The 23,681-nt window shown below is 25.1% G+C and overlaps 1 protein-coding gene across 3 annotated transcripts in view; it reads right to left on the bottom strand.

Annotated features, from left to right (window-relative positions):
* Positions 1-7: 7 nt before the first annotated feature.
* LOC117176992 (serine/threonine-protein kinase OSR1) overlaps positions 8-23,681 on the bottom strand; it is an 86,991-nt gene continuing 63,317 nt past the window's right edge. For all 3 annotated transcript variants that reach the window (XM_033367432.1, XM_033367433.1, XM_033367434.1), the window contains exons 7-11: positions 19,590-19,825; positions 13,871-13,985; positions 8,617-8,885; positions 4,010-4,196; positions 8-800 (exon numbers count right to left, since the gene is read on the bottom strand). In XM_033367432.1, coding sequence (XP_033223323.1) covers positions 723-800; positions 4,010-4,196; positions 8,617-8,885; positions 13,871-13,985; positions 19,590-19,825 — 885 coding nt within the window. In that variant the 3' untranslated portion in view covers positions 8-722. The remainder of the gene's footprint in view (positions 801-4,009; positions 4,197-8,616; positions 8,886-13,870; positions 13,986-19,589; positions 19,826-23,681) is intronic.

Here is a 23,681-nt window from a genome sequence, read left to right as displayed (position 1 = left end):
GATCATAATCTTTAGCGTCGTTAGCCGATTAAATTTTGCTTTTCCATATATTATTTTTATCACAAAATCATTGAGGGTATTTCGCGATTTTAGTTTCCGAAAATTATACATATTTTTTGGTTTTCTATAAAAAAAATAGACCACCCTAATATACACTTTGAACCAGCGACTGTTTTTTACAACCCTCTGTGACATCATTTCTGATTCTCTCGGCGAGTTACAAGCACGTCTAGAAAGATAGAAATGCAGTTACTAGATAAGTAAGTGAGATGCTCGAGCATCTTCGTCTCGTATTTGGAGTTCAGTTACTCGCAATTTGTTTAACGCTAAGGCCTCAAATTGTTCTTCATTTTCTCTGGACATTTGACACTGAAAGCGGATTACTAATATCACTAATATTTACATCTATTATCGTAATACGAATGTTACAAGTTGAATATGTGAAACTACAGCCATTATTTCTTAATGTAAGTCTAAAGTGTAAAGCCGGTATGGACGAGAGTGTGTGCTGAGAATTGAAAATATCCCCATTCACATTCGACTTCCAATCTATGAACAACGCTCGCTGCGAGAAATCGAAAATAATGGAAGCAGACAAGCGGGCAAACTTTCCATCTGGCTGAAAAGTCCCTTCTGCTTCGATTCATCGACCAGTTTATCGATTGCCATTGGAAGATTCGTCGGTAGATTTGATAAATTCGCATATTCGATCATTTGACTGATTAATCAGTTATGGAAATCTGCGCAAATCCAATCAACGCCTTGTCGTCTGGCACTTCATTCGGGGCGTAGCCAGAGTTCTAGGAAATACATTTATTTAGAGACTGATTTTTTCAATTTAGAATCAAAGCCGGATCCAGAAAAATTTTCGAAGGGGGCGATTGTGAATTTTTTTCAACGAGAGTATGTGAAAATGTTTATTTTAACCCTTAAAGTGCATTGTGGGTATCTGACACCCGAAGAAATTTCAAACTTTTATAAACCATACTTAATTCGAAAAATTGAGCAAGTTTTGCCATCTAGCTTCAGTTAGAGACACTAACTTTGAGTAAAGTCGTTTAGCATAATGCGTCAAGCGTCAGTAACTGACACTTGAAAGTGGAGATAAAAAAATCGCGGGGTGCAAATCAATATCTTTTTTGAAAGCAACCTTGTTGCAATATTTATTATGAAAGTACACTCTTTCAAAATTATAGTCATAAATTTTCAGGTTAAAATAATTAAAATTGCGTGAGTTATGTATTTTTAAGTAAAAAAACTCATTTTTTTTACTTTTTTTCAATAATTTTTTTAACAAACTTAAAATAAATAAATGGCTATAAAATCAACGCTACCTTATAAAAGATACCTTAAACTATATTGGATAATTTTATTGTGACAAAATATTCAATAGGGGTTAAACAATACATGATTAAATAAGCTGGGGTGTTAAACACCCATGATGCACTTAACCGTGATTTCTACTATGTATGCACTTTGAGGGTTAAAAGAACTTTTCACACTGAATATAGTATGACAATACATTTCTGTTTGGTGAAAGATTCTTCTCTTTAGTTTAAAAATTTAACTATTTGGTAAAAAATAAATTTTTATGTTGTTAACATTTAACTGTTTTGTAGAAGATTTGTCCTTTTGGCATAATTGTGGCAGAAAATTAATCACCTTGGTTGAAAACTGCAATGCTTTATTAAAACTTTCCCTTTTTGGTATAAAAACCAACTTTTTAAACAGAAAATATAACTATTTGATTGAAAATTAACTTTTTTGTTAAAAATTCATATTTTCGGGTGGAAAATTTTGTTGAAAATTCGTCCTCTGTACATGAAAATGCAACAAGTTGGTAAAAAATTCAACTATTCGGTAGAAAATTTAGCTGTTTTGTAGAAAATACGCTTCTCTAAATTTAAATTACTTTTTTCAATTACAATTCAAGTAATCTTTTATAAACTAAAAATTGAACTATTTGGATGAGAAATCGTCTTTTTTTGTATAAAATGAATCTTCTTGGTTGAAATAACAACTTTTTAGGTTTAAAATTCAACTTTTTCGTTGAAGGTTGAACTTAATTAAAAATTCATTTTTTTTTTGTTGAAGACAATAAAATTTTAACAACAACAATTTTGGTAGAAAATTAAGCTCCTTGGTTGAAAGTTGTACTTCTTTGTTAAAACTTCCATTCTTGGTGTAAAAATGAAATTTTTTTAGCAGAAAATTCAACTATTTGGTTGAAAATTTTACTATTTTGTAGAAAAAGCGCTTTTCTAAATTGAAATTACTTTTTCTTCATTAAAATTTAAGTCATCTTTTATAGACTAAAATTTGAATTATTTGGTTGAAAAATCGTCTTTCTTTTTTAGAAAATAATTCTTCTTGGTTGAAATACCAACTACTTAGCTTTAAAATTCAACTTCTTCGTTGAAAGTTGAACTACTTTATTAAAAATTCATTTTTTTGTTTGAAGATTCATCATTTTTGCAAAAAAAATTAATCGTCTTGAATGAAAATTGTACTACTTTGTTAAAACTTCTCCTTTTTTGTGTAAAAATCAATTTCTTTAACAGAAATTTGAACTATTTGGTTGAAAACTAATTTTTTTGTTGAAATTTCATATTTTTTTATGCAAAATTTTGTTTAAAATTCGTCTTTTTGGCTTGAAAATTGATCAAGGTGGTATAAGATTTAACTGTTCTGTAGAAAATTGGTTTTTCTAAATTAAAAATGACTTTTTTTCAATGAAAATTTAAATATTACCTTCTTTGTTAAGAAATGATCTTTTTAGACTAAAAATTCAAAAATTTGGTTGAAAATATATCTTTTTAGGTAGAAAATTATTCTTCTATGAAATTCCACCATTTACTTAAAAATTTATCTGTGTTCTTGAAAAATCGTCTTTTATAGTTAAACATCTAACTTTTTGTTCGAATATTAATCCGTTTTAAGTTGAACCATACTATTTTATGTTAAAAATTCTTTTTTTTTTTAGATTTTCGGGATGACAAATCCAAGGTTTTGTTGAAAATTTGTCCTCTTCGCTTTAAAATTCAACAAGATGGTAGAAAATGTAACTATTTCGTAGAAAATACAACTTTTTTGCAGAAAATGTGCTTTTATAAATTAAAAATTACTTTATTTCAATGAAAATTTATCTATTCCAGTTTTTGTCAAAAAGTTAAAAATTAAAAAATTGAACTGTTTTGTAGAAAAAAAATTCAATCTCTTGACTTAAAAATTCAACAAGATGGTAAAAAATTCAACTTTTTCTATATAAAATATGCTTTTCTGGTTTGAAAATTACTTTTTTTCAATGAAAATTTAACTATTCCAGTTTTGGTTAAAAAATGATCTTTTTTAGATTAAAGATTAAAAGTGTATGCATTTTATTGGTTAATTATCTATCTTTTTTCTTGAAAAATCAATTATCTGGTTAAAAATTCAACTGCTTTGTAGTAACATTGTCTCTTCTACTTTAAAATTCTAAATTTTCCATGATTTTATTTTCCTTTTTGTCTGGAAAATCTTTTTTTGTTGAGCATTCAACTATTTTTCATTTAAAATGAAAATATTTTCTTATTTAAGGTGTGAATTATCACATTTCTTATTTGAATTTTTTAATTGTTGAAAATTCGCAACTCCTGTTTTTTAAATTGAGTTACTTTGTTCATACATAAGAAACAGTAAGATTTGAGCCTCCTCCCCAAACGTCTTGCATTATTTTGGGATGAATTTTAAATAAATTCAGGACAAAAATATATTCAAAAATTCCCTTTGATTACGGTAAAAAACTTAAATAATTTATGAACGGTCATTTTAGGGTGAAAAAGTGCACATGCAAAGAAATTTTGAAATTCTTCAATTCCGTCTGATCACCTGATATAAAAATTTTCAATATTAAAATTTGTTTGTTAACTTTCAAGGGTACCGGGGCTGTCCCAATCGCCCTTTTCTGGATCCGCCTTTGTTTAGAATCTTAAGATTTTTTTTTTGGTTAGTATGTTTTTTTATCGCTTACCAGCGAAAATGTAACTGTTCGAATTTCACCAGCACTGTCAATCAATTTTTGAAGATTAGCTGCTATCACCACGATATCTCTTCCATCGACTAGACCTGCTCCGACCAATTCTGCCGCAATGCCTTCGGCGGTATCTACACCAACAGCGTATTCGAATCTTATATCGTTGAGTTCCCGTTTTTGATTTCTGAAATGAAGCATTTAGAAAACGTAACATTATTATCTAAAAATATTTTTAAACTTATTCTCGGATTATCCTGGTTTTTTCGTCATCATTCACGGACTAAGTCAAGCGCCTGATGGGTTAGAGACGTTACAAATTATTATTATTATTTAATCTAGTAACTATATATTCTACAATATCATATAATTATAATAATCTTCACATCAGGGTATACAGCGATTATTCGGAACAAAATTCAAAGTCTTTTCCAGGTATTCCAGGCCAAGAAATCAAGTTTTTGCAGGTCTCCTTTTTTTAATTAAATAAACGTTTGTTATGCATGTAAAAATTGAGCCATTTTTTTACTGGCCAACAATTTCTAAATTAGACAGAACCATAAATAAACAAATGCTTAATTACTTGCGAACATAAGTCGTCTTTGTAAAATCTTAAGGAATATTAAAAAATATTTGTAAAGACTTTGAAATTATTGAACTCTTTGTGAAATCTGTGAGAAATATTTTCACATTTTTTAAAGCCTTTACAAAATATTTGAAATCCCTGAAATCTTTGATATATTTGTGAAATATTTTTTAAATCTTTGTTAACGAAGTCTTTTGTGTTCGTTTGAAATTAAACTTTTAATTGAAATCAATTATTTTAAATTATATATATAATAAAAAAAATTATCTACCAAATAGTTGATTTAAAAAAAAATAAATTATTGAACTCTCAAAAGAAAATGACGAACTTTCTATACAAAATAATTGAATTATCAAATAAAAAATATGAAATTTTGATAAAAAAGTTAATTTTATACAAAAATGACGAATTTCAAACAAAACACAAGAACTCAAACCAAAAAGTTAAATTTTCAACTAAAATTGATAATTTTCAAAACAATTTTTTTTAACAAAGTAGTTCAATTTTAATAAAAAGTTTAATTTTTATTTACAAAATAACCAATTCAACCAAAAATGGAAAAGGTAAATTTTAAATGATCAATGTAATTAAAAAAGGAAGAGATTTTTAACAAAACAGTTCAATTTCCAACCAAAGAGATGAATTTCTAAACAAAAACATTAATTTACTATAAAAAAGATGAATTTAAAATAATATTCAAAAATTCTCAACCGAAAAGTTGAATTTTTTAAGAAAAGAAGAATTTTTAATAAATTTTTGAGAAAGTAGTTTAACTTTAAAACCTAGTTGATAAATTTATAATCAAAAAGATGAATTTTTAAACAAAAATATTAATTTATTACCATAGAAGACGAATTTTTATTAAAATTTAATAATTCTGAACCAGAAAGTTGAATTTTAAACTGAAAAAGAACAACTTTTAAAGGAAAAGATTAATTTAATATAAAAAGACGAATGTTTAATAAAATTCTAAAATTCTAAAACAAAATGTTAAATTTACTACCAACAAAGACGCATTTTTAATAAAATTAAAGAATTCTCAACCAAAAAGTTGAATTTTCAAATTAAAAAGTTGAATTTCTAAACAAAAAGATTAATTTAATATTAAAAATTCGAATTTTTAATAGAATTCAAGAATTCTAAACCAAAAAGTTGAATTTCCAAATAAAAAAGAAGAATTTTTAAACAAAAATATTAATTTACTATTAAAAAGACGAATTTTAAATAAAATCCGAAACCAAAGTTAAACTTACTTTGAAATTATTGAAATCTTTAATTTGAAAAGCTTTCAATAGTAACTCTTCAAAATTGTACAATTTTCAATTTCAAATTTATTTATTTAAAAAATCTGCAACTTTGATGATTTAAATTCGAAATTTCTGCAACTTGGACTATTTAGAATTTAAAACTTGACTTTTGATTTTTTAAATCATTAAAACTTAGGAATTTTTATTTATGCATCTTTCAAATAGCAGTTTTCAGTTATACTTTTAAAATTGTAGAAATTTGAATTTCAAATCTTGGAGATTGGAGAGTTTTTAATTTTGACAATTTTAAAATTATGCAATTTTTAAGTTTTGAAATGAAATTTTTTTTAATTTTAACGATGTGCAGCGATTCTTGGAAATAAAATTCAAGGACTTTTCTAGGTTTTCGAGGTCAAGAAATCAAGTTTTTCCAGCTCTACTTTTTTATATCATTTTTGGCGGACACAAAAAACTTGTGAAATCTTTTGGAACTTTTTAAATTTTCGTAAAATATTTGAAATCTCTGAAATCTTTGTGATTTTTTTTTTAATCTTTTGAAATTTTTTAAAAATCTTGGAAATCTTTTGTATTCATTTGAAATTATTTAAAAAAATGTAATATGTGTTAAATCTTTTGATATCTTAGGAATCTGATATAAATTTTTTCAAAAATTTAAAATCTTTGAAATTTTTTGAAAGTTTTAAATTCTTTGTAAATCTTCGAAATTTTTATGAAATCTTTGGAATCTGGTGTACATGCCTTTTTCAAATCTTTGACATCCTTGCAATCTTTATAAAATCTTCGATATCTTTGGGGAAAGTATTGGAAATTTTTGTAAACTTTTTCTTCAATCTTTTTTTTTTCTTTGAAATCATTGAATTATTTGAAACATTAGTAAAATCTGTTTAAATCTTCTAAAATGTTTTAAAATCATTAACATTTGGTACACTGTAATCTTCAAACTTCTTCAATTTGAAAAGCTTTCAATAGTAACTCTTCAAAATTGTAGAACTTTCAATTATAAATTTATTTATTTAAAAAATCTGAAACTTTGATGATTTAAATTCGAAATTTCTGCAACTTGGACTATTTGATGTTTAAAACTTGACGTTTGATTTTTTAAATCGTTAAAACATAAGAAATTTAATTTATGCATCTTTCAAATTGTAGTTTTCAATGATACTTTTAAAATTGTAGAAATTTGAATTTCAAATCTTGGAGATTGAAGAGTTTTTAATTTTGACAATTTTAAAATGAAAATTTTTTAAATTTTAAAATGAAAAATTTGGTTAAACTTTGACGATGTCCAGCGATTCCTGAAAACATAATTCAAAAACTCTTCTAGGTTTTCGAGGTCAAGAAATCTAGTTTTTTCAGGTTTACTTTTTTAAATCAAATAATGAAATAACTGTTCGTAATACATATAAAAAATGAGTCATTTCATTTTTTATCGGCCAAGAATTTTTAAATAAAACAGAACCATAAATAAACAAATTCTTAATTTTTTGCGGACAAAAATCGTCTTTAAAATCATTAAAATCTTTGAAATCTGTTTGAGATTTATTGAAGTACTTAAAAACTTTGTGAAATCTTAAAATTTCTGTGAAATATTTTGGAATTTAAATTTTCGCAAAACATTTGAAATCTTGGAAATCTACGTGAAATTTTTATGAAATCTAGGAAATCTTTCTGAAATCATTTGTATTCCTTTGAAATTGAAAAAAAATATATTTGTTTAATCTATTGATATCTTAGGAATCTGGTATAACTTTTAAAAACTTTAAAATCTTTTGAAAGTTTTAAATCCTTTTAAATGTTCGAAATCTTTGTGAAATCTTTCAAATCTGTTGTACACGCCTTTTTCAAATCTTTGACATCCTTGCAATCTTGATAAAATGTTCGATATCTTTAGGAAAACTTTGTGAAATCTTTGAAATCTTTTGAAATATTTGTAAAATTTTTCTTCAATTTTTTTTATTCATTGAAATCATTGAATTATTTGAAATCATAGTAAAATCTTCTAAAATGTTTTAAAGTCTTTGAAATATTGTGCACTCTAATCTTTTTGCAAATCTTTTAAATCCTTTAAATTTGTTCAGATCTTTGAAATCTGATGCACTGCACCCTTTTTGAAATCTTTGAAATTCTTGCGTTATGAAATCTTTTGAAATATTTGTGAAATCCAACTGAAATCTTTTATATCAATTTTAAATAATGAAAATATTTTGAATCTGTGTGAAATCTTTTGAAATCTTAGACATTGGAAATCTTCGAAATCTGGTGTACACGCCTTTTTAAAATCTTTGAAATCCGTGAAATCTTGGTATAATATTCAAAATCCTTTGAAATATTTGAAATATTTTGAAACCTTTTAAAATCTTTAGTAATAGTTGAAGTCTTTCTGCTGCCATCTATAAAATAATTGGTAAAGTCTTCAAAAAAAAATGCGTAAAAATATCGTTGCTTATTCTGTCATAAGTAAAACATCAATTATATCTTGATGAATAAAAAAATTTCAGTAGCATTATTTCTTCTAAACGAGATGTTTCTTTAATAAATAATAAATCAAAAGATTTAAATTACTTTTTGAATTTCAATAAAATCGCGGTTTTGAAAGAAAACAATTGAATTCCAAGGCCTCGTAAAAAATTTAAGAAGATTTCCAGGTTTTCAAGCTTTTCAGTGTCGCCCGATACCCTCTTTATGAATTTATACTAGAAATATCTTCAATTTGGAAGAATTAAAATTAAAAAATGGAATATAAGATTTCTTACCGTAGTCTGAGAACTAAATTGATGGGGACATTTTGCTCCGCTGCTTGAATAGTCAGATGACTTTGGGCGGATCTCACTTGACCGTAGTAATCTTCAGGATCAGGAACTTCTTCGTCGCTGCTCACGTTTTCGATATTGTTTACTGGCAATGGCTCCCTCCTTTCGTCACCACTGGACCCACCGCTATCTTCTTCTTCGGACGACCAGACCCACTCGCCAGTTACAGTTCTGTGTAATCGACCTGATGCACCAGGTTGCCTCTTAGATGCCTATTCAAATTCACATAAGAACTCGTGAGTTTTCAATGAATCAGTTTTTGTCTGCATTTCTAAATTAATTTATATTATTTTTTATATTATATAATTATGTTATAATATGAATTTATGTTATCAGGAAGTCAATAAATATCAGCCAACGGTTTTGTAAAAAAAATGGATTGACTTTAAACATATAATAATAAAATTTTTAATAAGGATATTTTCATATCTAATAAAGGAAAATACGGAGATGCGTTTTATTGCACCCTAGCAGTAAATGCACGCGCGCAGATCGCGCTTTCCTGTCTATGAATTTCTATTTACTAACATGAAATTATGCAAATTAAAAAATCTATTATTAAGTCTTTAACGGCCGCTGTTACAGACCGAGAAAATGGTACAAATTAAAATTAAAGAGTTGAACCAATTTTTTAATATAAAGTTTTAAATATTTTTGAAACAATAATTAATACTTTCGAATTTCAAGCGTCTGAAATTTAAAAAAATAGAACGATTTGGACAATTTATTAAGTAAAAGGAGTTATTTTTAGACTTTCTAAGTTGAAGTGCTGAAAATTAAACAATTTTAATTTTATTTGAAGAATCACGAAACTAGCATGATTTCACATTAAAATTTCAAAAATATGACAATGTTAAAACGTTAAAAATGGAATATTTTAAGATTCATATTTGTAAAAGTGGTTCATTTAAAATTCAGAGGAATTGTAATTGTATTATCTATAATTAAAAGTGTTCAAAATTAAATAATTAAAGATTGAGAACTTTAAATTTGAGTTATTTAAATTCAAAGCGATTAAAATTTGACAATTTAATATTGAAAATTAAATCGAATCTTTCAAAGGCAAAGCTTCTGAAATTCTAGAATTTTAAGTTGCCATTACATAATAAAAGTACAAGTTAACATTGAAACTGATTAGACAAATTTTTCTAAAGTGAAAAATGAATCGAATTTCTCTTTTAAGAAAACCTTTCGAAAGAGATAGTATTTTTAAAGGGGAAACTTTAAGAATGAAAAATTTCTACTTCCGAAAGTTGAAACTTGAACGAACGCGAACTTCATTTAAGACTGAAAAAAAATTTTAGTTACCAAAAATTGTGATATAAAAACTCTTTTATACTATACCCCTTTAAAATTTCAATTATTTGAAGCAAATTTAAATCGCTTAAAAATTAATCATTTTTAAATTTCTAATGCTATTTTCCAAAAATTAAACATTTCAATTCTAATTGCAAAATTAAAACCTATCAAAGGAAAAAAATCAAAATTTCAGAGCTCTGAAATTGTAACCGCTTAAAATTACCGAAATTGTCCATTTAATGATGTATCAAATTCAGATAGTCTAATTTCATCGATTTTTATTATAAACTCAATTTATAATTTTTTATTTCAAATCTTCCTTTAGAATTAATATTCATTCTAGAAAGTTTAGAATATGAAATATTTTTCAATTTGAAATTACTTTTTTTTAAATCTCTAACTAAAAATCGGACAATTTTAAAATTTTACATTGAAAATTAAAAATTAGGATAAAGAATACATGATAATATTGCTATGATTTCTATTTTTAAAATTGTACAATTTTATACTTTTAAATTCGAAATTGCTTTAAACTGACATCTAAAATTATTAAATTCAAAACTGACATCAAGGCTTTTAATAGTAAATTTTTAAACATTTATTATCGAAATGGTCCTAAAATTTTTAACATTTGAATTTGGAACTACAATATTGTTAAATTTTAAATTCAATATTTAATCTAAAAATTAATTTAGGAAAAAACTTTTGTTTCAAGGTCTCAAAGATTAAACTGTTTTAGACTTGCACATTCAAAATATAATTGTAAATTAAAATTATAGAAATTTTAAATACGATTAATATATTATTAATAAGTACCATATCATGTAGTATCAAGTGACATTTAAAAGGACTGTAACTTTTTTTTACTAAAAGATGTGATTTTGTCAAATGGAAAGTCACTATCATTTTCACCATTCCAAATTGCAGAATTTTAAATACTGTGAGAATTATTGTGGAGCTTTACGGTTTAATTATTCTAAACACTTTGAAAATTATATACTTTCTGGTTGGGAACTTTGAATAATTACAAAATGCGTTAATTATGAAATACACGGAAAATCTCCCGGTGTAATATTTCTCTCCCGGATTTATCCCGGTGAAAGCTTCTCTCGGCTTTCTCCCGGTTCTCCCGAGTGGGTGTCCACCCTGGTTATGCATTAAATCAACAATTAAAATAAAAAAGTGATTTTCAGAGGAAGTGTTGAAATGTGCCTAATTGAATTTAATTTGAAAGTTCTATACAAAATAATTGAATTTTCAAATAAAAATATGAAATTTTGATAAAAAAAAGTTAATTTTATACTAAAAATGACGAATTTCCAACAAAATACAAGAACTCCAAGCAAAAAGTTAAATTTTCAACTAAACTCGATAATTTTCAAAACAATTTTTTTTCAAAAAAGTAGTTCAATTTTAATAAAAAGTTTAATTTTTACTTAAAAAAGAACTATTTTCGACCAAAAATGAAATCAGTAAATATTTAATTACCAAAGTATTTTTAAAAAACAGAAGAAATTTTTAACAAAACAGCAAAATTTCCAACCAAATACAGGAATTTGTAACTAAAACTTTGAATCGTGAACCAAAAAATGAATTTTTAAGAAAGTAGTTCAACTTTAAAACCTAGCTGTTGCATTTTTAACCAAAAAGATTAATTTTCTGCCAGAAAATAAGAATTTTCAACAAAATTCAAGAATTCTTAACAAATAATTGGAATTTTTAACTAAAAAGATGAATTTTGAAACAAAAGATTAATTTACTATAAAAAAGACGAATTTTAAATAATATTCAAAAATTCTCAACTGAAAAGATGAATTTTTAAGAAAACAAACAATTTCTTTAATTTTTAAGAAAGTAGTTTAACTTTAAAACCTAGTTGTTACATTTTTAACTAAAAAGATAAATTTGCAAACAAAAAGATTCATTTAATACGGGAAAACATGAATTCACAATAAAATTCATGTATTCTCAAACAAAAAGTTGAATTTTCACAACTAAAAACCGAAGTTCTTATACTAAAGGATTAACTTTGTACAAAAAAAGATGAATTTTCAATAAAATTCAAGAATTCTCAACTAAAATGTTGGATTTTTAACTAAAAAAGATGAATTCTTTAACAAAAAGATTAATTTACTACCAAAAAGGCGAACTTTCATTAAAATTCAAGGATTTTTCAACAAAACATTAATTTATTACCAAAAAAGACGAATTTTTAAAAAACTTCAAAAATTCTAAACCAAACTTAAATTTACTACCAAAAAGGATTAATTTTAAAAACGGGTTATTTTTAATGAAATTAAACAATTCTCCACCAAAAAGTTGAATTTTCAAATAAAAAAGATGAATTTCTAAACAAAAATATTAATTTAATTTAAATAATTTTTTAAAAATAAAATTCAAGAATTCTTAACCAAAAAGTTGAAGTTTCATCTAAATAAAATATTTTTTAAAATAAAAATATTAATTTACTATTAAAAAAAAGAGGAATTTTTAATAAAATTAAAGGATTCTCAAACAAAAACTTGAATTTTCAAATAAAAAGATTAATTTCATATAGAAAAGACGAATTTTTAATAACATTCAAGAATTCTCAACTAACAAGTTCAACTTTTTGGTTGAAAAATGATATTTTTCGGTTGAAAATTCAACTTTTTTGTAGACGATTCGTCTTTTTGATGTTAAAATGAAATATTTTGGTTGAATAGTCATGTTTTCTGTTTAAAACTAACTTTTTTGGTGGAAAAAATTAATATTCTTGTGAAAAAACAATCTTTTTGTTTAGAAATTGAACACTTTTGTTAAAATTCATTTCTTTTATCAAAAAAAGACTATTTTTTATCTGAAAAATTAATTCTTCCATGTTTATTTAAAAATGTATCCTGTATTTTGGATAGGTTGGAAATTCGTCTTTTTTGATCCAACAATAATCTTCTTAGTCGAAAATTCATCTTTTGGATTGAAAATTTAACAATTTTGTTGAACATTTGTTTTTTTTTTTTGGTTCACAGTTATTTTTCATCAAAGTTTTCATCTGAAAATGTAACTATTCCATTTTGGGTTGAAACTTTATCCTGTATATTGTATAAGTTAAAAATTCAACTACTTGGTAGGAAATTCAACTTTTTGGTAGAAAAGACATCTTTTATGGGTAGAAAATCATTCTTGTTTCTTGAAAGTTCATCTTTTTGTTTGAGAATTCAACTATCTTATCGAAAACTCATCTTTTTTTATTAAAAATTACCTTGGTTTGTTAAAAATTCGCCTTTTCCGATTTAAAATTCAACTGCCTTCTAAAAAATTTTTCTTTTTGTCTTGCAAATCCAAATATTTTATTGAATTTTAATTTTTTGTTGAAATTCAACCACTTGATTGATATGCACGTTTGTATGCTGAAATTTTCAACTATTTGGGATAGAAAATATTGTTAAGTCTAATAATTTTCCGAAAATTTAATTATTTTCTTCAAGTTATTATTTTTGGTTGAAAATTCAACTATGTTGTTAAAAACTCAACCTTTTGGTTAAAAATTCAACTGTTAAAAATTCAACTTGGTTGTTAATGCAACTGTTGTGAAAGAATTTTTGTTAAATTCGTCTTTTTAGGTTGAAAATTCATCTCTTTTGGTAGAAAATATTTTTTGGTTAAAAATTCAACTATTTTATTGAAAGATGCAATAAAGTTTGGGCCTGAAATCTTAGGAGTTTATAGTACTTCGTATTGAATCCAATATGTTGACTGCATTAATTATATTTTAAAGAATTTAGAAACGTAAAATCCGTCTTTAGACTACGGATATGTTACTTTCGGGGAAAGGGGAGGTAAAAAAACAGCAAAAAATTTTTAACTTAATTTATGGACCGAGCCCAGAACTGGTTAAAAGAGTTTAAGAAATATGTACCTTTTGAACTCGAGTCTCGAGGCTAGGCCCAATGGCAACTAACGTCTGTTGTAAGTATCTCTTGTCCTTCGCCTTTTTGAAGAAAGGATGCTTTAGAAGTTCGGTTGCAGTCGGTCTAGAAGAAGAGAGTACTTCAAAACCGAGAGTAAATAAAGCATCGACAGATTTTCCAATCTTAAATAATGAAAATAATGTTCCTTTAAATCCCTTAAAATTAAAAAGAACACCAGGATTATTATTATTTTTCTTTTCTTTAATAATTAGTTTGACGGGACTTGGAAAAAACGAAAAATTCTTTTAATTTCTTTAATTATATCATTATATGATTTGAAATTAAAAAGAAGTAGAAGAAATATTATAAGACATTAAAAAATATTCCAACGTATTTTAGAACAGTTTTAGAAATTCTGTTATATTTAAAAATGGTTTAATTAAAATGAATCCCATTAAAAAGTCCAGGGTGGCCGCAAAACGTTATTTTTAAAATTCCCTGACTTTTCCCTGACTAATCTTTCATTTTAACTAACCATTATTAATTAAAGACCATTTTGAAAAAATGTATTTTTATTTGTTAACTTTTCATTTATAATTATCAGGGACTACTTTAAATTAAAGAAGTGACCTATTTAAACTGAAAAAGTGACCAAAAGTGACTAATGTGCATTAATAATGACCTAATGGTATTTTGAAAACAAAATATTTCGATGCAATTTATAAGGATTCTAGGTGAATTTCAACGAATCCAGTATACATTAATAAGACTTATAAACAATTAAATTTGAATTCAAAAGTATTGGAAACACTTTTTTTAAATTTTATGGATTTCTGTAGAATTGCAGTGAATTTAGAGGAATTTAAAAGAAATGACAAAATTTCATCAAAATCATAAAAATTCCAAGTGAGTTAAAAAAAAGAAAAAATGAACTGAAAATGAATTTAGTCAAATTCAAAAGAATTCGATGGAAAGTCTAAGAATTAAAGGTGGGTTAAAACGACCTCAGGATGAATGACACAAAAACTTTTTTAGAAATCCATTGATTTGAGTGAAATTGAATAAATTTAGAAGAATTCAAGTGAATAAAAAAATCAAGAGAATTCAAAAGAATTGGAAAATCGTTTCAAATCTTCCAAAACTTGATAAATTCCTCACTTCTTATGAATACATTCTTTTAAATCCATTGAAATATTATAGAATCCCGGTAAATTCTATGAAATCTTGAGACATTTCCTGAAATCCTAAAAAATTTATTAAAACACCTTGAGAGATGTTAAAATCCCTTGAAATCCCGGTAAATCTGATAAAAATCATTAGAATCTTCTGAAATTACCTATAACCTTACAGATTCTACAGAATCGTATCATATCTTTAAAATCTTTTCAAATTATTGAAATCAATTAGAAAATCCTTAGATTTTTTCAAATTCCTTAAATTTCTTCAAATTTTTTGAAATTTTTAAAAATAACATAAAATCTTTAAAATCCTTTCAAATTCCTAAAAAAATATTAAAAACGATCACAAAGTACATGAAATCTTTCAAGTCCCTTAAAATTGTCCAGATCCTTTGGAAATTTTAAAAGTACTTGAAAATTCCTTAAAATCTTTTAAAACCCTCTAAAATATATTTGAAAATTTTAAATCCCTTAATACTTTTGAAGCACCTAAAACATTGTGGTTGTTTTAAAAATACTCTAAAATCATTTGAAATCCCTACAAATCATTGAAACAGATTGAAAATTCTTTGAGATCTTTTAAAATATTCGAAAATACTTCGAATTCTTGGAAGGATTTGAAATATTTTACGGCATTTAAAAATATTTGAAGGAATTTTAAAAATATTTCCATAATTTTAAGTAATTTTACAGAATTTTACAGATTTTAGGGCACTTGTAACAATTCCAAGGAATTTTCAAGAGCTTTCAAAAGTTTCAAAGAATTAAAAAAATTTTCGGATATTTTAAAAGATTTCGAAGAAGTCTCAATAGATTTCAATAATTTGAAGGCATTTTAAATGATTTTCGGTTATTTTAAAATGCCCAAGGAATTTTAAAGAGCTTTACAAAGTTTAAAAGTATTTTTAAGGATTTGCAGTATCTTAGGATATTTTTTTTACAAAGTTTCAAAGGATTTCAAAAGATTTTAAAGGATTTGAAATATCTTAGGGTACTTTTGATACACTTCTATTATTCAGGATGGCCGTTTCAATAGAAGAAAAAAATTCCTGGTCATTTCACAGTTTTTTCTCGGTTCGCTAAAATTTTTCACGGCCAATGAAATTTAAAAAATCCTACTCTATTCTAAACATTTTTCTTTTTAAAACAATAAACGACAAATTAAATTTACACTTATGAAATGAAAGGTACTAACACTTTTCAATTGACATTTTTTTAATGAAATGCAGATAAACTGCAAAATTTAGAACATTTATATATTAGAGTTCAAAGATTCAGATTAAATTCCAAAAATATAAATCCACGTTAACATTTGTAATACTCTAAATTAAATAATCAAGCAATGAACTTTAAAAATGTTCAAAATTATATTTTTTTAAAGTAATTTTACCCTAGACAAATTAAAAAATTAAAAATAATGTTTTTTAAATTAAGAGTTAAATTATTTTCATTTTAAATAGTTAAGCAATCTTCAAAAACTAAAACAATTTATTTAAAAACATTGAGCAATCTAGAAGTGGTTTTATATTTTTCCAAGTTTAAAATCGATGTTGAAAATTTTTCAAAAAAGTTTAAATATATTTTTAAATTAATTGAATTTTTCCTACAACTTTTAGAAAATCCTGCAAATTAAAAAAAAAATCCTTAAAATTTGAATTTATAAATAAAAATAAGAACACTTATTATTTATAGAAAAAATGAGAGTAATCTCAGGAGATATTTAGAGGTTTTAAAAATATCAAAATTAAATTTAGAACTTGAAATGATTTCAAATCATTTACACGAAGTTTGTGACCCGAAAAAAGTGAGCTATTCGTACCGAAATTTTGGTGCAAATACCCACAGCCGAATTTAAAACAAAATGCAGATTTTTGCAGATCTCAACCAAAAAATTTATAAACTTTTTAAGAATTGTGAAAGGCTAAAAAGAATAAAATTTTTTTTTAAGATTCCTAGGAAAATTGAAAATGATTTTTCAATTTGAAAAATTATTGTAACAGACAATTTAAAAAGATTTTAAGAGATTTCCAAAATGATCAAAACAGAACCCGGAAGATTTTAAGGATTTTTTTTAATTTGCAGGATTTTCCAAAAGTTGTAGGAAAAATTCGGTTAATTTTAAAATGCATTTAACTACGAAATATCTCTTAAAATTACTCAAATTTTGTTTACGAATTATAAGCGTTCAATTGTTATTTATGCGTCAAAATTTTACAATTTCATTCTCCAATAAAATTTTTTTAAACAGAACGATTCAAATTGTAACGTTAAAAGTTGAAAAGCTCTTCGAAATTCGACAGATTCAAAGCTTTCTATGTAAAACAATTCAGTTTAAAATTGCTTACGTTTACATATATTTGTGTTCAATTTACTCGTCTTAAATGAACAGGGAAATTTTGAATGACTAAGAAAAATAATAAAAATAATATATTAATAAATTTATTTATTCAATTTAATATAAAAAATAATATAAAGACCTAAAACTTTGATTTAAAAATATTTTATTGACGAATCATTAAAATTGTGATTTAAAAATAAAATTATCGGAATAAATTATATTATATTAATCTCAATTCGTATTAAGACTTTCGAATTCAAACAGTTACAATCTGGAAATTCTCAAATTTTGAACGAATATAGAATCGTTTTGTCAAATCAATTATTGTTATGTTTTTTACACTTTTTACAAAACTGTTGAAATCAAACTTGGGACAATTTTTCTTCTGAAAATTCGAAAAATTCCCCGCCAAAGAATAAATTCACTGTCATTTCCCGGTTTTTCCCTACCTCAGAAAATTCCCGGTCATTTCCCGGTTTCCCAGTCTAACGGCCACCCTTTATTTGAAGGGATTTTAAAGGATTTTAGTGTATTTTTAAAAATTGGAAACAATTTTGAAAAACTTTATAAAGTTTTCTAAAGGTTACAAAGGATTTGAAACTTTTTGGATATTTTAAAACATTTCGAAGAATTTTCCAAATCTTTAAATAATTTGAAGGGATTTCACAGAATTTAAGGGCAATTTTAAGCATCTAAGGATTTTGCAAGAGCTTTAAAAAACTTCAAAAAATTGCAAAAGATTTCGAAGGATTTGAAATATTATACGGTATTTTAAAAGACATCGAAGAATTTTCAATAGATTTTAATAATTCAGTAATTCAAGGTCTTAAAAATTCCTGAAATTTTTGTAAATCTCTGGAAAATTCCATGGAAATTCCTTTCAAAAATCTTTTGAAATTCCTGAAAACTTTTTTAATCTCTTGAAAATCCCTTGGAAGTTTTTAAAACTTAAACTGCCTAAAATAGTTTAAATACTTTAAAATCTTTCGAAATCCCTTGAGTCAGATGATTGAAATCAATGGAAAATTCGTTGGAATATTTTTAATATCAAAAAATCATTTAAATCTTTGCAAAAATTCTTTAAAATCCCTTAAAATTATTAAAATTTATTAGAAATTTCTTGGAATATTTGAGAATCTTTGAAATCCTATAAAATCCCTCAATTTTTGTAAATAAATTCTTGGAAACTATGGAAAAATTATTAAAATACCTTGCGAGTTTTTGAAGTCCCATAAAATCATGGAAATTCGTGGAAATATTATTAAATCCCTTAGAATCTTTTAAAATATCCTATAATCTTATAGGACCTATACACACGTTTCAAATCTTCCGAAATTCTAGAAAATTTATTAAAACCCTATTAAAATTTTTTGTTTGAATCCCCTAAAATCTTTAAAATCTTTGGAAACTTTTTATTCTACTGAAAATGTCTTGGAATCTTTCAAACAAAAACCTTAAAATACTGAAAACCTTTTGAAAATTTGTAAAGCTCTTGAAAATTCCTTGGAAGATTTTAAATCTACCCAAAAACCTTTTAATTTCTTTGAAACTATTTCAAATTATTGAGTTATTATTATTACAAAATAATTATTACAAATGGCTTAAAATCTTTTGAAATACCCTAAAATATTTCAATATATTACAAATTTTTTTAAATCCTACGAAATCCCTAAACAGTTGTAAATAAATTCTTTGAAATCCACTAAAATACTAGAAAATACCGTAAAATGACATTATTAAGCAGATTTTATAAGAATCAAATTAATCCTTTCTTCGACCGTCATGCTTTTTTTTTAAATCCTTTAAAATCATTGAAATCCTTGGAATTCTTGAAAACCTTTCAATCTCTTAAAAATGCCTTGGTATCTTTTACAATAGCCTAAAATATTTCCAATCCTTTGCCTTTTTATAAAATCCGTGCAATTGTTTAAAACTCTTGATAAAGCCTTGGAATAATTCAAAATACCCTAAAAAACTTTAAAACCTATAAACTATCTTTAAGTACTTAAAATCTAGTAAAAATGTTACAAATCTTTTAAAATGCCTTAAAATATTTCAAGAGAATTGAAGGGATTTCAGAAACGTGGGTTAATTTATTGAAAGAAAAGTCACAAATTTTAAAAACTTTTTCAATTATTTTCAAAAATCCTGAAGTTTCCCCGACTTTCCCTGACCTGCGGACCACCCTCTAAATTATAAGTCAGACCGTACCTTTTCGTCGGATCCTTTTGCAAACAATCCACTATCATCTTTCGAAACGTTTTGCCGTAGGCCTTGTACTGATCCTTGTCGTCAGCGGCTGTGTCTAAAGTCGGTGGATCGTTTTGCAAAGTGAGCATAAGGACCTTCATAGGTGGGTATTTGTGGTAAGGTGCAGTTCCACTAGCCATTTCAATTGCTGTTATACCCAGCGACCAAATGTCAGCTTTGAAATCGTAGCCATGATCCTGCAACGCGAGTTTGTCTCTCAATTAGTAAAAAACTATGAAAAATCTTCAGTTTTTTTTTTAGATTTCATTGCCTGTATATGCGTTATGGGTGATCAATCTCTGACATATAATTTTAGATCAGAACTGATATGAAAGAGAATTATTGTGTGAATATTTCATGCTCAGAAGAGTAGAACTTTCAAAATATTTTAGTTCCACCCTGCAAGAACGTGCTGAAAATGCCTCTAAAATGCTCATCATTTTTCTTAATCAGTCATCAGAATCTTGTAGTTTTAAAACCAGTGAAAAAGTGTCTCAAGAGTTGACACGAATAGAGAAAAAAATGGTGACTGCAAGTTTGATGCCAAGCAATAAGTTCGCAAGCGAATTCATAGAAAGCAGTGGTGTAGTCGAAGGGCTGGACGGTGCCAAGAAACTTTCTTGTCACACGGATAAATTTTCCAGTTATTGGCTATCCATAAACTTAGTCAAAAATTTTGGGCTTTTTGGACCTCCCCTCTCCCCCAAAAGTAACGTAGCTGTTGTCTAAAGATGGATTTTATGTTTATAAATTCTTTTAAATAAAATTAATGTAGATAAAATATTGAATCCAATATGAAACATTTTAAATTTCTAAGATTTCAAGCCGAACTATACTTCATTTTGAACAAGATAGTTAAATTTTCAAAAATATAAAATTTATCTTTAACTAAAGAGTTGCATTCAAAATGAAATACATGAATATTCCAGAAAAAGAGTCGACCTTTCAAAAACTATTCCATGTTTAGTTACAATTTCATAACATATATTTAATATGTTGGAAAATTAAATTATTGGATTTAAAATTTAATTTTTTGGCTGAAAAATCGTATTCTTAGGTTGAAAATTCAACTTTCTTGCAGATAAGTCGCCTTTTTCAATTTAAAATTAAATAATTTTGTTGAAAATTCATGTATTTTGTCAAATTTTTTTTTTGTAGAGTATTAATGTTCTTTGTTAAAAATTCATTTAAAAAAAAAATAATTTAACATATTCAAGACAAAAAAAAAACGAATTTTTGTAAAGAAAGTTGAATTTTTAACAAAAAAGTTAATTTCCAACCAACTAATGTAATTTTTTAAACAAGAAGGGTGAATTTTCTTCCATTAAAGATGAATTTTCAATTCAAAAGAGTGAATTTTTGACAACCTAGTTGAATTTTCGACTACAATTGATGACTTTAATAAAATAGTTAAATTTTCCAAAAATAATTAGATTTTTAACAAATTAGTTAAATTTCTATCCAAATAGTTAAATTTTCAGCACATAAAGATGCATTTTCAAGCAAATGATAAAACTTTCAAACACAAAAGATTAAAATTCAATAAAATATTTGAATTTTCATGATCAAAGGGCAATTTTTTTTGGAAAAAAGTAGAATTTAAAAAAAAAATTATTTTCAACCAAGAAAGATACATTTTCAACAAAAAAATATAGTTTTTAGGCTAAAAAGTCGAATCTTTTCGAAAACAGTGGATTTTTAATCGGAGAAGATTACTTTTAAACAAGGTACTTCAATTATCAACCAAAAAGTTGACCTTTTGACAAATAATAATAATTTTCTATCCAAAAAGATGAATTTTCAGCAAAGCAAGATTAATTTTCTACTGAAAAAGACGATTTTTCAACAAAATACATAAATTTTCTATCAAACAGTTGAATTTGTTTACTTATACAATATACCCCAAAAAGGGAATAGTTAAAATTTCGGATAAAAATGTCTTTTAAATGGATTTTCGAACTTTTAAATTATCAATAAAAAAAATGAATTTTTAACCAAGAACATTAATGCTCTACCAAAAAAGACAAGTTTTAGACAAAATACATGAATTTTCAACAAAATTATTTTATTTTAAATTGAAAAATGCGACTTATCTACAAAAAAGTTGAATTTGCAACCTAAGAATACGATTTTTCAGCCAAAAAAAATTAAATTTTCAATCCAAAAAATTTAATTTCTTATCAAATTGTTAAATTTTTAAGCCAAAAAGATTGATTTTTTACAAAACAGTAGCATTTTTAACATAAGGATTTATTTTAAATCAAAGAGTTGAATTTTGAACAATAATTGTGAAACCTTAATAAAAAAACTTAATTTGTTTACAAAATAATTCAAAGTTCAATATGTAACATGTAATATTTTTTAATAAAAAGGATACACAATTTTCGACCGAGAAGATTAATGCTCTACCAAAAAAGACGAATTTGGAACAAAATACATGAATTTTCCACAAATTCTTTAATTTTTAAACCAAAAAGACGAATTATCTGCAAAAATGGTAAATTTTCCATCAAAAAATATGATTTTCAATCACATAGTTTAATTATCTAGTAAATTGTTGAATTTTCGAGCCAAAAAGATGAATTTACAACAAAGCGGTAGAATTTTTTAGTTGAATTTTTCTTACAAAGCATGTAAGCATGAGAAAGTTGACGTTTCAACCATGCAATTGCATTTTTAATCAAAAAGGATCAATTTTCAATCAAGAAAGACTAATTTTCAACAAAAAAGTTAAATTTTCAACCAAAAATGAAATAGTTTAATTTTCAGTATAAAAATCTTATTTTCAAATCAACATGAAACACATTTTTATCAAAATAGTTAAACTTTCAACCAAATAGTTTAATTTTCGACTAAATTGTTGAATTTTCAAGTCAAAAAGATGAATTTTTAATAAAACAGTCGAATTTTTTAACATAAAAGTTAATTTAAAAGCAAATATTTGAATTTTTTTACAAAGTAGATCAACTTTAATAATCGACTTTTCAACCCAAAAAAGGTGAATTTACAACAATTCATATAACAGTTGATGTTTCAACCAAACAGTTTCATTTGTAACCGAAAAGGTAAAATTTTCAACAAAAAAAGACGAATTTTCAACAAAATACATAAATTTTCAACCGAAAAGTTGAGCTTTCAATTAAAAAAGATGACTTTCGAACCAAAAATATAATAATATAAGCATTTTCAAAAAAAAGAACTTCAGGGTGGCCGTTTTAATCAAAGAAAAAAATCTCCTGTCATTTCCCGGGTTTTTCCAGGTCCAAAAATATTACCCACGGTGAATGAAATTTAAAAAATTACACTCTGATGCCAACATGTTTTCCATTTGAAATGATAAAAACTGAGCTGCAAATTAAAGCACTCAAAGTGAAAAATTTAAAATTAATTAATTTAAAATTAATTTTTTTTAAATTTTAAATTAAATACATTCGTTTCCAAAAATATAAATCCAAGTTATCATTTTTCAATGCTCAAAATTGAAGAATCCATCAATGCGTTAACTTTTTTCAAAATTATATCATTTTAAGCAATTCTAGGCGATTATATATATTTTTTAACTGAACACAAATTTCAGAATTCAAAATTGTATTTCTAAATCTTAGAAAATGGAAATGTTGTTGGACATTCTTTGAAATTTTAAATTATTTTTAAAATTTTTCCAGAACTTCTAAACATCTTCTAAAATAATTAATACTTTTTCCTTCAATTTTTTTTTAAATCCCTCAAAATTCAAAAATATCTTTAAAATCCCAAAATCTACATTTGATTTCAAATTAGGCGGTGCACAATTTCCATCGAAATTTTAATACAAATAGCCATATCTTATCAGTACACGTAGACACTTGGTTTAAATTATTTTAAACCATTTAAAATTTGAAATTAATTTTAAATTTGTTCAAAAATTCAAAAAATCTCTTAAACTTTCTGATTTTTTCTAAGAATAACAGGTGTTCAGTTGTTATTTTGTATATTGAAATCCAACAACTTCAATGAAAAATTAAAGTTTTTTAAATAAAACAATTGAAATTGTAAATTTTAAAATTTAGTTTT

Source organism: Belonocnema kinseyi, chromosome 7 (assembly GCF_010883055.1).
Source record: "Belonocnema kinseyi isolate 2016_QV_RU_SX_M_011 chromosome 7, B_treatae_v1, whole genome shotgun sequence".
Taxonomy (NCBI): domain Eukaryota; kingdom Metazoa; phylum Arthropoda; class Insecta; order Hymenoptera; family Cynipidae; genus Belonocnema; species Belonocnema kinseyi.
The sequence above is the reverse complement of the archived record's forward strand: the minus strand, read 5'-3'. Positions and strand labels throughout refer to the sequence as shown.